At 42.3% G+C, this 17,901-nt stretch overlaps 1 protein-coding gene and 1 pseudogene across 1 annotated transcript; both read right to left on the bottom strand.

The window, feature by feature from the left end:
- Positions 1-3,018: 3,018 nt before the first annotated feature.
- LOC134203492 (uncharacterized) lies at positions 3,019-3,990 on the bottom strand. The gene is made up of 3 exons (XM_062678358.1): positions 3,729-3,990; positions 3,482-3,673; positions 3,019-3,398 (listed from the first exon to the last, which is right to left on the bottom strand). The coding sequence occupies exons 1-3, from the start codon at positions 3,772-3,774 to the stop codon at positions 3,208-3,210; spliced, it is 429 nt and encodes a 142-aa protein (XP_062534342.1). The 5' UTR covers positions 3,775-3,990; the 3' UTR covers positions 3,019-3,207.
- Positions 3,991-15,646: 11,656 nt separating this feature from the next.
- Positions 15,647-16,942, bottom strand: LOC134203491 (diphosphoinositol polyphosphate phosphohydrolase 1-like; annotated as a pseudogene).
- Positions 16,943-17,901: the final 959 nt, after the last annotated feature.

The following is a 17,901-nucleotide window of genomic DNA, read 5'->3' as shown; positions in this document are numbered from 1 at the left end:
TTGGATATCAGGCGCAGTTGACCTGGTAGACCAATTGAACTCAAGTCCCGGACAATTTGCAGAACCAAGAACATCTGCGTTATACTTATTTGAATAGTGAAGCACTCGCTTGGGCTCTTAGGACTGATATGGACACGCTGGGTTTCTGTAGGTTTGAGATCAGGCGCAGTTGACATGGTATACCAATTGAATTCAACTCCCGGACAATTTGGAGAACCTAGCACATCTGCGTTGGACTTATTTGACTGGTGGTGCATTTGCATGACCTCTAAGCACCTAAATGGACACGCTGGGTCGCTGTCGGTTTGATATCAGGCGTAGTTGACCTGGTAGACCAATTGAACTCAACTCCCGGACAATTTAGAGAACCTAAAACATCTGCGTTGTACTTATTTAAATAGTGAAGCATTCGCTTGGGCTCTTAGGACTGATATGGACACGCTGGGTCGCTGTCGGTTTGATATCAGGCGTATTTACCTGGTAGACCAATTGAACTCAACTCCCGGACAATTTGGAGAACCTAGAACATCTGCGTTGTACTTATTTAAATGATGAAGCATTCGCATGGGCTCCTAGGACTTATATGGACACGCTGGGGCGCTGTCGGTTTGGTATCAGGCGCAGTTGACCTGGTAGACCAATTGAACTCAACTCTCGGACAATTTGGTGAACCTAGAACATCTGTGTTGGACTTATTTTACTGATAATTTGCATGACCACTAAGGACCTATATGGACACGCTGGGTCGCTGTCGGTTTGATATCAGGCGTAGTTGACATGGTAGACCAATTGAACTCAACTCCCGGATAATTTGGAGAACCTAGAAGATCTGAGTTGGACATATTTTAATGGTAAAACATTCGCACGTGCTCTAGGGACTTATATAGATTTGTTGGATCACTATAGGTTGTTGCTTCAGGCAGATACAATTTTTATTTATTCAGAGCAACTTCACCAAAATATGCCAGATGTATTGGAGGCCTTAAAATTCAATTGAATCATATTGAATAGCTCTGTGCATACGGGCTGTTAAACAGACTATTAAATCTCCAAATATGACCAGTTTCATAGATCACTGCCTAAAATTACGCTTTTGGGCCACCTAGTTTTCCCAATCATAAAAAGGGGGAGGGTCCGAAGGGGAGGGTTTGCATGTGCCTAAAAGTACAACTATTCCCCTTGATTTTAGTGAAAATTCCGAGAAAAAACCTCCAAAAACCTCAGAGATACATGGTTTTCAAAATTAAAAGTTCGTCCTGGGCATTTACGGGTTAAACAAAAATAACAAAAGCATGAGGATTACTACTCCTGGCCACTAGGCCACTAGGCCGAGAGGAAGTGTTGATGTAATACTTACTTAACGAGAGGCCACCGACATAGCGACACCCTCATAAGTACCACGGAGTTGGAGGAAGGTATTCGTTGGATCAGGATTTGCCTGTAGCTGGCAATGTAACCGTGGTAGATCTTACCCGTAACACACCACGTAAAGGTGTCTACCCAACATTACAGCCTACGGGTCCTCTTGTAAGTCGTTTGTCAATCCTCCCCCAAACTCAATCATTTCCAGCTTACCACGGATAAGTTAGATAGTAAAGCCTATTTTACTGTTATGATATTAGATGCTGTAAATTGAGCTTTCTGAACGATGCATAGGCTTTCTACAATATCTGCCGTTACCCTACTGTAATGTGTGTTACATGAAACGCGCAGATTCGTAAATTTATTTTAGGAACCGCCACGGTGCGGGACACGTTTCCTTGATGCGCTCCTTATGATATTATCCACACATAAAATCGAACATTAGCACCTCTCGCTCAACGGTCAACCATTCTATGATGCTAAGTTTCTTCATGTATCCGACAATGCCTTCATTAATGTTCAATCCAATAGTTCTAACTCTTCGAATGTTTAGCGCGGAGTACTGACACCAACTGAGCAGAATCGACCCATAGTAATCAGTGATTATCGTTAGCAATTGAAACAAGACAAACGGTGTCATGACCATGGTTTCTTTATTAGGAATTTCGGCTGCGAGGTTGTAGACCACTGTGGATATTAGCGTTGCACCTAATATTTGCAGAAGCGGTTAACACGGTGCAAACCTTTGCCGCCACTTCGAGGCGAATGTGTTCTATATTATCATAACCGTCCCAATCTCATTCCAGGGACCTATCTTGACCAGATCAAGATTAAAGAAGGTGGACATGATTTCTTCACCGGGTACTAGATCCAAAAGCTCGATTTCATCGAAATCTGCATGCTCGATAATCAATAATCAGGTGAATAGCTGCTCCTGACCTGGATGCTACAACCGAAAAATTTGCTTGTTTGAGACTGTTCCGTTCTCAGGCGGAGTGGCCATCGCCGTCCTCTGAGTTACTTTGTTTGGCGGAGAAGGGAATGGCAATGCCACACGGTAGGATGATACTTGAACCGGTAGGAAAGAATTTATTTGGACCAAGCGCGGGCAGAGGCGGTATGAGGCTACGAATACGCCACACTCCAGTACGAGTTATTCGGAATCATGAACGTGGGACGGGTGGTTTCCGCTGGCACCGTACCGAAATGTGGCCGCCCCATTCGGCACAACCCTTTGATCATGTGGTTGCACGACGCAATTCGATAGAGTGTTGAAAGCCAAATTCGCTCGAGCGCTGATCTGTCCTCATACTATTTGAATTGTTGAGTTTTTTACTTGAAAGCTTTTACTTACTCATACAATAATTTACAGATTGTTTTGTATACCATTACAATCATTGATGTTGTGCAAAGTTTGAATAAGTTCCATTAAAATCAGAGAGTGCCGATAGCATCAACAATTAGAAGAATACGTTTAAAAATAAATTTAAAAGTGCAAGAAATGTGTCACCCGTTCTAAATAAATTTAGCACACTTTTGATATAATTTTGGTCCCTGCTCGTCTTGTCCCGAGGGGGTGGTCATAGCGCCGCATATGATAAATATTGGTATCACAAAAAAAACTTTTGAAAACCCAGTTTATAAGATACTTAACGTCATTTATCAGTATTTATTGATACTTATGTGGTGTGTTAAAGGTGTTTCATGCAAAAATCAGCAGAATTCAAAGCAGTTTTACTATTTTACAAGGATTACCGCTAAGGATGGCCATCTTGCCCCACTTTCCCCTAATATTCAAAGTAATACAATAACGTTGAAGACGGCTTAGGAGATCGTTTTCGATAGTCAATCGGAGTCGGCGACCGGTTGATCTTCCGTTTCGATAGAAGTCGTTCCATCTTCGTCCGTCAAGGGAGGCTGTGGCGGTGGTGATTTCGTCATCGCACTTGTGGGCACCCATTCGAGTTTGTCATCCGCCACGTCCGTGGTCACGTGTATGCAATTTTGTGTCAGTGATGATTTTTTGAATGACGTAACTGCAGAAGATAGTGACGCTGGGTTAACTTATGTAGTGCCAGCTACGTGAGAGCTTCCTCGATGATGAACTACTGTCGCTTACGGCCGATAGTTTTAAAATCTTCCCATTCATCCAGCTTTTGGGTGACAACCATAACGAACACTTCGGTTCGGTCACTGTTTTCGAAAATTCCTAAACATCTATCCAGCTCTCCAATAATTCCGGCTTCTTTCAAGACATCGCGAGAAGCCGTTAATGAAGACTCTTCGTTCGATTCCACTCCGCCACCTGGAACTATTCATAATTCGGGACGTAATGACGATGTAATTAGTAACACTTTTCCACTCACCTCCGCTTCCGCTTCGGACCGCACACAAATGCAAGCCGCACGTCATCGGTATCCGTCCTTATCGTAGGTTCGAGCTGAATAGGGCTTTTCCTTGACCATCATGTCCGCACAAAAGAAACTTTGCGCACAGTTCTAGAACTCCTCCGGACCGGGTTTATGCGACTAATCGCGACGGGTATTGATCCTCTGTTCTAAACAAGGGGGAACTACCGAAATTCAAAACGCTTTGTGCTTTTGTTATTAAAAGGACCCGTCCCCGGCACGGTTTTATCTCAACTGGTGGTTGTTGATAACGGCACTACACTCTCTCGTTCTCTATGCTATCCCGGAAAGGTTTTCTGTTCCTTTGGTTACGGCAAAAAACAGTTAGCTACGGATCACAATCAACGAAAGATTTTTGCTAATTTGGACCGAATCCGGCAGAGCATTCTTCTTGGAGGGTGGCTTTGAGAGAACTGCTTCTCCGTGTTGTGCGTTGTTCCGAGAACCACCGTAAGCCGGATCCGCACCACAATCCGGCAAAAGGAAGTTTTCTGGCTTTACCAGCACGTTAAAAAGTATTCCGGAAATCTTCAGTGGGTCCTGCTTCTCCAACAATAATATTCGAACTGTCACCTCGGTTTGTTTTGTTTTGTCCGTCCGTGATCTCACCACTACATGTACTGTTCACGCGAGAGGAGCTGTCACTAATACATTCACAGTTTTTAAACCAACACTAACACATACATACATCGGATATTTTTTATCACAAACACACAAATAGTCTTTAGGGGTACAAATACATGCAAAATGTCTCCAAAACTCAAATCTCCTCCTTATACAACGTGCCGCAGTTCGTACATATGCAATTTTCGTATATGCGAAGTTCTTATACAGTTGCTGCATATGAATAATGCAGAATTGTATTAAAATCTAGCAGACTCTGGTTGGGTGTAAATATGATAAATCTCATTAAAACCCCAATACCTCCACTATTGGTGCTACCTCCACTAAGGAATGGTTACCCTACTGTACATTCTGCATGGCTTGAAAAGTTTAACTGTATAGTGACTTACCATCTTTTTGTGTGCAAGTATTGCATGCAACTTATCCCAGAAAACATATGAAAGTTGTGTGCGAAAATCCATACCAGCACTCCAAGACACTGCTACACGTTTGAAATAAACTACTGAAAATTGAAACGAAATCGACTCACATATTAAAAATGGAACAACCCAAAATGTGAGCAGAACTTACTATTCAAAGGGGAACTGTTCCATGCACACACTCACATTTCACTATTTATTCGGTTCTTTGGGCTAATCTGTGGGTTGCCCATTTATAGACGGTACCACAGTGTATTCAGTTTTGAATATCCGCCGTTTAGGGTGCTGCAATCCATGCTATGAAAATTGAATGCAACCTTTGCTGGCCTTTGAAGAATCGTTCGTTCTTCACACAAATTATTGACCGAAGAAGTTCATTTAAAAACTGGCTGGGCAGATTATATGTAAATCGATTCCTTACTGCTTTCCAAGCGGTGGCTAATGAACTTGAAGGCGAGACGTTCTACGGTACTGTCGCAATGGGCTTGGACTAAAAATACTATAGATAGTAGAATCTATAGGTAGATGAGTGAATGCATGGCTGAGTCGTTTTTTTGGCCGTGCATATGGACATATGACGTCACAGCCCTTAACATTTCCATTGAAATCGAGACGTCATGCTCGTTTGGGGACAGAGGATTTATCTTCGCTCATCTATATATTCCACTAAGGTACACCGGGGCAAGTTGAAATGCGGGTAAGTTGAAACGGAAGCTGTAGTTTAGATCAGCAATGACCGAATGCCCTGATTATTTTTTCAACAAATTACTCCCTTAAACGCACCTTCTGACTGCCATTCCCGGAAGATTGCAGCTACTAAAAGCAATCCCTGCCATTGTTTATTTTTTGCCCTTTGCAAAATTCGAACCAACTTTTTGACGTACCGATGAAACAGGACCCAAAATGATGTTTAAAGTGTTTTTCATCAAATTTTCACGGTAGGTAAGCATTCATTGTTGAATAAACATAATAATTATGAAAAATCGATGGAAGATTCTTTTTAATTTTTGTATTCTGGTCGTTTTAAATTGTTCCGCATTTTCAACTCATCGGGGCAAATACAAATGTGTGCTGCGGGGCAAGTTGAAACAACGATTCAAAACGTCGCAATTAAAATTTCCTGAATTCAATATGGTCGTAAATACATTCGGAAAACAAAAATAAATAGAAAGGTCCAAAACTCTGAAAATAAATTTAATGAATTTCTGCCCATTCCGTCGTGAATGCAACCCTCCTACAATCTCCACTGAAGAATAGAATAAAAAGGGGCCATGTTTAAGCTGCACGGTCTAGTTTTGAGATTCTTAATCTACTTTGCTTCGCTGTGAGCACTGGCTCTCAAAAAATAAATCATAAAGCATGTAAACATTTCGTTAACTCCACACCCAAACCAAAAATTACCGACATCCACTGTATAGTTCGATTTTATACAGTTTCTGCATATGAATAATGCAAGAAATGTATAAACAAAATCTGCGGGCTCTTGTATAATATGTTTCTTACTTGATTTCAACTAACACATTGATCTTCCGCACTCTACACTGCATGTATCAACACATAAATAACGGGCGAAACATGCTCGGATCTCTCCATACTTGTTTTATACCCACACTCTTACACTAGAATTACGTGTCTAACAAAAATCTGCCGTGTGCAATATACACTTCGTTATTGTGTTTGTGAGCAACAGATATTATGTCCGGCACCGCCGGCACCACAGTCAGCAAAGGCGACTCAGTAGCAAAATCAAATATTTTCGGCTCCCACCGCTCCCGGACCGGTGGCCATTTGAAAAACTGAAAAGTACCTATTTTTGTCTTACGTTTCCTCCGCCGCGCCGCGATAGTGTAACGTACGAATACATAATCGGGTTTCGGGCACGGTTTCTGTAGCAGCGCAGTTCTCGCAGCGTTCGCCTCAAAGTGACCATTATTTTTGACATCCACCAGGACCTAAACGTCGAAGGAGACGCATAATTGGTTGGCCTGCTGCGGGATTTGGGCTGAGCTAAACACAGTGCTAAACACGATGCAGATGAAGGCAGTGCGTAAAATAAACAGCTTCCTACAAAGTGGTGCCGTTAGTGTGACCGGGATTCCTGGAAACCAAACGAGGATAATCCAGAAGAAGCCCATCAATAATCAAACGAGCATGTCAGTCGTGACAACCAACAGCTTAGTTTTGAAGCAGCAGAAATGTTACGTTTGTGTGGATTAGCTGGTCATCAATGCTACCTTTCTAACGGAAGTGTTAACTACAACCCGGTCACTAACCACCAGGACCATGCTAGTGGTAACATCACGTACAGCAAAACAGCAGCATCAGGGTAGGAAAGTGGGACATCCGACTACGTTCGCGCAGCAACAGCAGTTCGAGCATCTAGCGAGGGATGGCATCGAGAGTAAAATAGCTATCAAGAATCAAATCCAACAACAACATTGATACGGCCACGCTCGATCAAGATGATGACCACGATAGCGTAGTTATGCAGGGCGATGAAGGTTTTGGATGAAGAAGAAACGCTGTAGACGATTGGTGGCGATGGGCAGACCGAACAAATGATTCTCGTTCAGAGACCAACGAACAGAAACAGTTGATTAATGCTTCACTTTTGAATACCGACGGTAATATCGTTAACCGGACCGGAAGGAACACACAAAACCACACAAGATGTGCTGCAACTTTCGCCGGCGGAAAGCAAGCCATCTTAACTAAAAGTGGTCACATAATACTTACAGCGTAGGATCAGGTCGGCAAGCAGCATCAAAAGTATGACGGATTACGGTCTGACCAGTGCAGCAATAACTTCGATGAACTTCAACCGTAAGTGGTAATATGGTAGTAAAGCAACAGGTAAGGCATCTCATTGATCTTAAGACCAAAACATTGATACCAACCCAAGTACATATTATTTAGGTTTGTTTCGATTCATTTTTTTGAACAAAAAGTTAATTAAATTTCATCCGTTGAGGAGGTTACTTCATGAAAATAACTTACCGTCGTCGGAGGTGACAATGAGTCTGGGCCCTGGGGTTGAGAATGAATCATCGCTCTCACCGGTATTTTGGAGGTCAGTTAACAAAATCATTCATAAGTTTTCTGGTGTGCTGTTCATAAGGTTTCTGTCGATATAAGCACCCCAATACTTTGTTATTCATTGTGAATTTGCAGATTCAAACTGGAAACTAACAGGAGTAGAATCAAAAATACTAGAACGCTAGTGGCGCTGTTGTCATTAAAAGTATTTTTCCAAATTATGCTTCCACAAGCCTAACTTGGTAATTTATTATGCATCATGTTGTAGAACATGTTTTGTTTTATCGCCGACATTGGTTTGACACTTGTACTACCAGTACTTTGGCTGCCAGATCAAAGTGATCTAGATGTTAAGTCACGCGAACAGGAACGACATTAGCAATCTTATACTTTTGCATCAACTCTACCAGGTGAGTTTCAATTGTGCACTTGATAGTTGACTAGAGAATTTGTTAGAGCTTTTTTTAGTGCAATGTCCACAAGACAAGTTGACACTACCGCATTTAATTTCACCATTTGATTATAACTTTATACACACGCATTTCAACCTCAGCAGTAAGGCCATCTTCAGTATTTCGTACTTGACTCGAGTCAAATAAAAAACACTGAAGAAGGCCTTACTGTTGAGGTAGAAATAGGTATCGAAGCAGTTACAATCAAGTGATAGTAATCAATGAGGTAATACTAACTCGTCTAATGACAACCACTGATAGTTTTTATGTCGTTTTTATAGAGATTTGTAGCCAAAAACATTTTTAGCCTCATTCAATTGCAGATTCAAACTGCAAATGCCCAGGTGGGTCTCAGTCGGCATAAGTACGCTAGCGCATTTTTTTTATCGTGCAGGGAGGGTCTACGTTGTGAACGGCTGGTTTATATCAAAACATGTTTCGCTAATATATTTGCTGATTCACTTTATCTGGACCCAGATAGGCTCATCATCAATGCCCAGATTGGTCTCAGTTGTGCACTGACAGTTTGTAAAAGCAACTCAAAGTATTTTTTGCAGATTTAGACGGCAAACGCTCAAATGAGTTTGTACGACTACTTCAAAGCTTTTTTGTCTCGTGCAGATGCATATAATTAGTTTCCATGTTATCGGGGCCCTCCTTAGCCGTGCTGTAACGGGCGGCTACAAAGCAAGACCATGCTGAGCATGGCTTGGTTTGATTCCCGGCGCCGGCCTAGGAAAATTTTTGGTTTAGAATTGTCTCGAAAGAAAATCAAAATCGTCAAAAATCGACATGGGACTCTTATGCGAATCGCGGCAGTTTAGAAATCTCGCAGTTAATAACTGTGGAAGTGCTAAATAAACACAAATGCACAGGCTATTCAATATGATTCAATTGAATGAGATTTGTGCAAATAATGTAACAAAAACTTTTTTAAAGCCTCCAATACATCTGGCATATTGTGGTGAAGTTGCTCTGCGTTGAAGTACAACGCAGATGTTCTAGGTTCTCCAAATTGTCCGGGAGTTGAGTTCAATTGGTCTACCAGGTCAATTACGACTAGTATCCAACCGAGAGCACCTCAGCGTGTCCATATAGGTCCTTAGAGGTCATGCAAATGCTTCAACAGTCAAATAAGTTCAACACAGATGTTTTGAGTACCCAAATGGTCCGGGAGTTGAGTTCAATTGGTCTACCATGTCAACTACGCCTGATATCAAACCGATAGTAACCCAGCGTGCCCATGTAAGTCCTAAAACCCATGTGAATACTCCATCATTCGAATAAGTCCAATTCAGATGTTCTAGGTTCTCCAAATTGTGCTGGAGTTGGGGTCAATTAGTCTACCAGGTCAACTACGCCTGATATCAAACCGACAGCAACTCAGCGTGTCCATATCAGTACTAAGAGCCCGTGCGAATGCTTCACCATTAAAATATGCCCAAATCAGATGTTCTAGGTTCTCAAGATTATCCGGAGTTGAGTTCAATTGGTCTACCATGTCAACTGCGCCTGATATCAAACCGACAGAAACCCAGCGTGTCCATATCAGTCCTAAGAGCCCATGCGCATGCTTCATAATTGAAATAAGTACAACGCAGATGTTCTAGGTTCTCCAAATTATCCGGGAGTTGAGTTTAATTCGTCTACCATGTCAACTACGCCTGATATCAAACCGACAGCGACCCATCGTGTCCATATAAGTCATAAGAGCCCATGCGAATGCTTCATCATTCAAATAAGTACAAGGCAGATGTTCCAGGTTCTCCAAATTGTCCGGGAGTTGAGTTCAATTGGTCTACCAGGTCAATTACGAGTAGTATCCAACCGAGAGCAATCAAGCCTGTCCATATAGGTCCTTAGAGGTCATGTAAATGCTTTAACAGTTGAATAAGTCCAACGCAGATGTTCTAGGTAGTCCAAATGGTCCTGGAGATGAGTTCAATTGGTATACCATGTCAACTGCGCCTGATACCAAACCGACAGCGACCTAGAGTGTCCATATAAGTCCTAAGAGCCCATGCGAATGCTTTATCATTCAAATAAGTACAACGCAGATGTTCTAGGTTCTCCAAATCGTCCGGGAGTTGAGTTCAATTGGTCACCAGGTCAATTACGACTAGTATCCAACCGAGCACCTCAGCGTGTCCATATAGGTCCTTAGAGGTCATGCAAATGCTTTAACAGTCAATAAGTCCAACACAGACGTTTTAGGTACTCCAAATGGTCCGGGAGTTGAGGTCAATTAGTCTACCATGTCAATTACGCCTGATATCAAACCGACAGCAACCCAGCGTGTCCTTATAAGTCCTAAGAGCCCATGCGAATACTTCATTATTTAAATAAGTATAACGCAGATGTTCTAGGTTCACCAAAATATCCGGGAGTTGAGTTCAATTGGTCGACCAGGTCAACTACGCCTGATATCAAACCGACAGCTACCCAGCGTGTCATGTCCTGAAAGCTCATGCGAATGTTTCATCATTCAAATAAGTACGACGCAGATGTTTTAGGTTCACCAAATTGTCCAGGAGTTGAGTTCAATTGGTCTACCAGGTCAACTACTCCTGATATCAAACAGACACCAACCCAATGCGTCATTAGAGCCCATACGAAAGCTTTATCATTAAAATAGGGCCAACGCAGATGTTCTAAATTCTCCAAGTTGTCCGGGAGATGAATTCAATTAGTCTACCAAGTGAACTACACCTTGTATCGAACCTATAGCAACCCAGTGATTCCATATAAATTCAAGAATCCCAGCACCTCTTAGTCTGGTACCAGGCGTGAATCATTCGTCAAGGCTCTGACATGTAGACATGATGGGTTGTTTTCGAATTAGAATAAGAACCAGAATCTGAAATTGACCTATTTGAATAGTCAATCAGTCGTTACGTTTATAGGGATTTAATGGACGTGCTTGGTTGCTTTTGGTTTTGTACTAGACATAGTCGAACTGGCAGACCAATTGATCTCAACTCCGGAACAATCTGTAGAACCAAGGACTTCTATTATGAAACCAGTCAAACCTCCCTGCGCCGATGTGCGGTTGTGTGTGTAGTTGACGAGGTAGACCAATTGACCTTAATTCCAGAACAATTTGGAGGATCTATAACATCTACTTTGGACTTATTTGAATATCGAAACATTCGCAAAGGTTCAATGAACTAACATGAGCAAGTTGGGTTGCTTTTGGATTTTACCAGGTGTAGTTGACCTGGTAGACCAATTGAACTCAACTCCAGAACAGTTTGGAGAACCTAGAACACCTGAATTGGATATATTTGAATGATGGAGCATTTGCATGGGCTCTTGGGACTTATAAGGACACGATGGGTTGGTGTCGGTTTGATATCGAGCGTAGTTAACATGGTATACCAATTAAACTCAACTCCCGGACAATTTGGAGAACCTAGAACATCTGCGTTGTACTTATATGAATAGTAAAGCATTCGTATGGGCTCTAAGGACTGATATGGGCACACTGGGTTGCTGTCGGTTTGAGATCAGGCGTAGTTGACCTGGTAGACCAATTGAAGTCAACTCCCGGACAACATGGAAAACCTACAACATCTGCGTTATACTTATTTGACTGGTGATGCATTTGTATGACCTCTAAAGAAGACCTGGTAGACCAATTCAATTCAACTCACGAACAATTTGGAGAGCCTAGAACATCTGTGTTATACACGTTGGATCGCTGTCGGTTTGATATCAGGCGCAGTTGACCTGGTAGACCAATTGAACTCAACTCCTGAACAATTTGGAGAACCTAGAACATCTGCGTTGTACTTACTTCAGTGATGAAGCATTCGCATGGGCTTTTAGAACTGATATGGTCACGCTGGGTCGTTGTCGGTTTGATATCAGGCGTAGTTGACATGGTAGACCAATTGAACTCAACTTCCGAACAATTTGGTGAACCTAGCACATCTGCGTTGGACTTATTTGACTGATGATGCATTTGCATGATCTCCAAGGAGGTATATGGACCCGCTGGGTCGCTGTCGGTTTGATATCAGGCGTAGTTGACATGGTAGACTAATTGAACTCAACTCCCGGACATTTTTGAGAACCTAGAATATTTGCGTTGGATTTATTTGACTGGTGAAGCATTTGCATGACCTCTAAAAACTTATATGGACACGCTGGGTTGCTGTCAGTTTGAAACCAGGCATAGTTGACCTGGTAGACCAATTGAACTCAACTCCTGGACAATTTGGAGAACCTAGAACATCTGCGTTGGATTTATTTGACTGATGATGCATTTTAATGACCTCCAACGAGCTATATGGACACGCTGGGTCGCTGTCGGTTTGATATCAGGCGTAGTTGACCTGGTAGACCAATTGAACTCAACTCCCGGACAATTTGGAGAACCTAGAACATCTGCGTTGTACTTATTTAAATAGTGAAGCATTCGCTTGGGCTCTTAGGACTGATATGGACACGGTGGGTTCCTGTAGGTTTGAGATCAGACGAAGTTGACATGGTATACCAATTGAATTCAACTCCCGGACAATTTGGAGAACCTAGCACATCTGCGTTGGACTTATTTGACTGGTGGTGCATTTGCATGACCTCTAAGCACCTAAATGGACACGCTGGGTCGCTGTCGGTTTGATATCAGGCGTAGTTGACCTGGTAGACCAATTGAACTCAACTCCCGGACAATTTAGAGAACCTAAAACATCTGCGTTGTACTTATTTAAATAGTGAAGCATTCGCTTGGGCTCTTAGGACTGATATGGACACGCTGGGTCGCTGTCGGTTTGATATCAGGCGTATTTACCTGGTAGACCAATTGAACTCAACTCCCGGACAATTTGGAGAACCTAGAACATCTGCGTTGTACTTATTTAAATGATGAAGCATTCGCATGGGCTCCTAGGACTTATATGGACACGCTGGGGCGCTGTCGGTTTGGTATCAGGCGCAGTTGACCTGGTAGACCAATTGAACTCAACTCTCGGACAATTTGGTGAACCTAGAACATCTGTGTTGGACTTATTTTACTGATAATTTGCATGACCACTAAGGACCTATATGGACACGCTGGGTCGCTGTCGGTTTGATATCAGGCGTAGTTGACATGGTAGACCAATTGAACTCAACTCCCGGATAATTTGGAGAACCTAGAAGATCTGAGTTGGACATATTTTAATGGTAAAACATTCGCACGTGCTCTAGGGACTTATATAGATTTGTTGGATCACTATAGGTTGTTGCTTCAGGCAGATACAATTTTTATTTATTCAGAGCAACTTCACCAAAATATGCCAGATGTATTGGAGGCCTTAAAAATTCAATTGAATCATATTGAATAGCTCTGTGCATACGGGCTGTTAAACAGACTATTAAATCTCCAAATATGACCAGTTTCATAGATCACTGCCTAAAATTACGCTTTTGGGCCACCTAGTTTTCCCAATCATAAAAAGGGGGAGGGTCCGAAGGGGAGAGTTTGCATGTGCCTAAAAGTATAACTATTCCCCTTGATTTTAGTGAAAATTCCGAGAAAAACCTCCAAAACTTCCGAGATACATGGTTTTCAAAATTAAAAGTTCGTCCTGGGCATTTACGGGTTAAACAAAAATAACAAAAGCATGAGGATTACTACTCCTGGCCACTAGGCCACTAGGCCGAGAGGAAGGAAGTGTTGATGTAATACTTACTTAACGAGAGGCCACCGACATAGCGACACCCTCATAAGTACCACGGAGTTGGAGGAAGGTATTCGTTGGATCAGGATTTGCCTGTAGCTGGCAATGTAACCGTGGTAGATCTTACCCCGTAACACACCACGTAAAGGTGTCTACCCAACATTACAGCCTACGGGTCCTCTTGTAAGTCGTTTGTCAATCCTCCCCCAAACTCAATCATTTCCAGCTTACCACGGATAAGTTAGATAGTAAAGCCTATTTTACTGTTATGATATTAGATGCTGTAAATTGAGCTTTCTGAACGATGCATAGGCTTTCTACAATATCTGCCGTTACCCTACTGTAATGTGTGTTACATGAAACGCGCAGATTCGTAAATTTATTTTAGGAATCGCCACGGTGCGGGACACGTTTCCTTGATGCGCTCCTTATGATATTATCCACACATAAAATCGAACATTAGCACCTCTCTCGCTCAACGGTCAACCATTCTATGATGCTAAGTTTCTTCATGTATCCGACAATGCCTTCATTAATGTTCAATCCAATAGTTCTAACTCTTCGAATGTTTAGCGCGGAGTACTGACACCAACTGAGCAGAATCGACCCATAGTAATCAGTGATTATCGTTAGCAATTGAAACAAGACAAACGGTGTCGTCATGACCATGGTTTCTTTATTAGGAATTTCGGCTGCGAGGTTGTAGACCACTGTGGATATTAGCGTTGCACCTAATATTTGCAGAAGCGGTTAACACGGTGCAAACCTTTGCCGCCACTTCGAGGCGAATGTGTTCTATATTATCATAACCGTCCCAATCTCATTCCAGGGACCTATCTTGACCAGATCAAGATTAAAGAAGGTGGACATGATTTCTTCACCGGGTACTAGATCCAAAAGCTCGATTTCATCGAAATCTGCATGCTCGATAATCAATAATCAGGTGAATAGCTGCTCCTGACCTGGATGCTACAACCGAAAAATTTGCTTGTTTGAGACTGTTCCGTTCTCAGGCGGAGTGGCCATCGCCGTCCTCTGAGTTACTTTGTTTGGCGGAGAAGGGAATGGCAATGCCACACGGTAGGATGATACTTGAACCGGTAGGAAAGAATTTATTTGGACCAAGCGCGGGCAGAGGCGGTATGAGGCTACGAATACGCCACACTCCAGTACGAGTTATTCGGAATCATGAACGTGGGACGGGTGGTTTCCGCTGGCACCGTACCGAAATGTGGCCGCCCCATTCGGCACAACCCTTTGATCATGTGGTTGCACGACGCAATTCGATAGAGTGTTGAAAGCCAAATTCGCTCGAGCGCTGATCTGTCCTCATACTGTTTGAATTGTTGAGTTTTTACTTGAAAGCTTTTACTTACTCATACAATAATTTACAGATTGTTTTGTATACCATTACAATCATTGATGTTGTGCAAAGTTTGAATAAGTTCCATTAAAATCAGAGAGTGCCGATAGCATCAACAATTAGAAGAATACGTTTAAAAATAAATTTAAAAGTGCAAGAAATGTGTCACCTTTTCTAAATAAATTTAGCAGACTTTTGATATAACTTTTGGTCCTTGCTCGTCTTGTCCCGAGGGGGGTGGTCATAGCGCCGCATATGATAAATATTGGTATCACAAAAAAACTTTTGAAAACCCAGTTTATAAGATACTTAACGTCATTTATCAGTATTTATTGATACTTATGTGGTGTGTTAAAGGTGTTTCATGCAAAAATCAGCAGAATTCAAAGCAGTTTTACTATTTTACAAGGATTACCGCTAAGGATGGCCATCTTGCCCCACTTTCCCCTAATATTCAAAGTAATACAATAACGTTGAAGACGGCTTAGGAGATCGTTTTCGATAGTCAATCGGAGTCGGCGACCGGTTGATCTTCCGTTTCGATAGAAGTCGTTCCATCTTCGTCCGTCAAGGGAGGCTGTGGCGGTGGTGATTTCGTCATCGCACTTGTGGGCACCCATTCGAGTTTGTCATCCGCCACGTCCGTGGTCACGTGTATGCAATTTTGTGTCAGTGATGATTTTTTGAATGACGTAACTGCAGAAGATAGTGACGCTGGGTTAACTTTATGGTGCCAGCTACGTGAGAGCTTCCTCGATGATGAACGTCGCTTACGGCCGATAGTTTTAAAATCTTCCCATTCATCCAGCTTTTGGGTGATAACCATAACGAACACTTCGGTTCGGTCACTGTTTTCGAAAATTCTAAACATCTATCCAGCTCTCCAATAATTCCGGCTTCTTTCAAGACATCGCGAGAAGCCGTTAATGAAGACTCTTCGTTCGATTCCACTCCGCCACCTGGAACTATTCATAATTCGGGACGTAATGACGATGTAATTAGTAACACTTTTCCACTCACCTCCGCTTCCGCTTCGGACCGCACACAAATGCAAGCCGCACGTCATCGGTATCCGTCCTTATCGTAGGTTCGAGCTGAATAGGGCTTTTCCTTGACCATCATGTCCGCACAAAAGAAACTTTGCGCACAGTTCTAGAACTCCTCCGGACCGGGTTTATGCGACTAATCGCGACGGGTATTGATCCTCTGTTCTAAACAAGGGGGAACTACCGAAATTCAAAACGCTTTGTGCTTTTGTTATTAAAAGGACCCGTCCCCGGCACGGTTTTTATCTCAACTGGTGGTTGTTGATAACGGGCACTACACTCTCTCGTTCTCTATGCTATCCCGGAAAGGTTTTCTGTTCCTTTGGTTACGGCAAAAAAACAGTTAGCTACGGATCACAATCAACGAAAGATTTTTTGCTAATTTGGACCGAATCCGGCAGAGCATTCTTCTTGGAGGGTGGCTTTTGAGAGAACTGCTTCTCCGTGTTGTGCGTTGTTCCGAGAACCCACCGTAAGCCGGATCCGCACCACAATCCGGCAAAAAGGAAGTTTTCTGGCTTTACCAGCACGTTAAAAAAGTATTCCGGAAATCTTCAGTGGGTCCTGCTTCTCCAACAATAATATTCGAACTGTCACCTCGGTTTGTTTTGTTTTGTCCGTCCGTGATCTCACCACTACATGTACTGTTCACGCGAGAGGAGCTGTCACTAATACATTCACAGTTTTTAAACCAACACTAACACATACATACATCGGATATTTTTTATCACAAACACACAAATAGTCTTTAGGGGTACAAATACATGCAAAATGTCTCCAAAACTCAAATCTCCTCCTTATACAACGTGCCGCAGTTCGTACATATGCAATTTCGTATATGTGAAGTTCTTATACAGTTGCTGCATATGAATAATGCAGAATTGTATTAAAATCTAGCAGACTCTGGTTGGGTGTAAATATGATAAATCTCATTAAAACCCCCACTACCTCCACTATTGGTGCTACTCCACTAAGGTTACGGTTACCCTACTGTACATTCTGCATGGCTTGAAAAGTTTAACTATATAGTGATTTACCATCTTTTTGTGTACAAGTATTGCATGCAACTTATCCCAGAAAACATATGAAAGTTAAAAAGTGAAAATCCATACCAGCACTCCAAGACACTGCTACATCGTTTGAAATAAACTACTGAAAATTGAAACGAAATCGACTCATATTAAAAATGGAACAACCCAAAATGTGAGCAGAACTTACTATTCAAAGGGGAACTGTCTCCATGCACATATTCACATTTCACTATTTATTCGGTTCTTTGGGCTAATCTGTGGGTTGCCCATTTATAGACGGTACCACAGTGTATTCAGTTTTGAATATCCGCCGTTTAGGGTGCTGCAATCCATGCTATGAAAATTGAATGCAACCTTTGCTGGCTTTTGAAGAATCGTTCGTTATTCGCACAAATTATTGACCGAAGAAGTTCATTTAAAAACTGGCTGGGCAGATTATATGTAAATGGATTCCTTACTGCTTTCCAAGCGGTGGCTAATGAACTTGAAGGCGAGAC

The sequence above is a fragment of the Armigeres subalbatus genome, unplaced genomic scaffold (assembly GCF_024139115.2).
Source record: "Armigeres subalbatus isolate Guangzhou_Male unplaced genomic scaffold, GZ_Asu_2 Contig189, whole genome shotgun sequence".
In the NCBI taxonomy this organism is placed as follows: Eukaryota; Metazoa; Arthropoda; class Insecta; order Diptera; family Culicidae; genus Armigeres; species Armigeres subalbatus.
Note: the sequence above shows the minus strand (reverse complement) of the source record. Positions and strands in the feature narration are given on the sequence as shown.

Excerpts from the sequence above, each read along its gene's own strand:
- LOC134203492 (XM_062678358.1), bottom strand. The coding sequence starts at position 3,774 with ATGACGTGCGGCTTGCATTTGTGTGCGGTCCGAAGCGGAAGCGGAG. Across the intron at positions 3,674-3,728 it reads GGTCCGAAGCGGAAGCGGAG|TTCCAGGTGGCGGAGTGGAA; the intron begins GTGAGTGGAAAA and ends AATTATGAATAG. Across the intron at positions 3,399-3,481 it reads AGATTTTAAAACTATCGGCC|TTACGTCATTCAAAAAATCA; the intron begins GTAAGCGACAGT and ends TATCTTCTGCAG.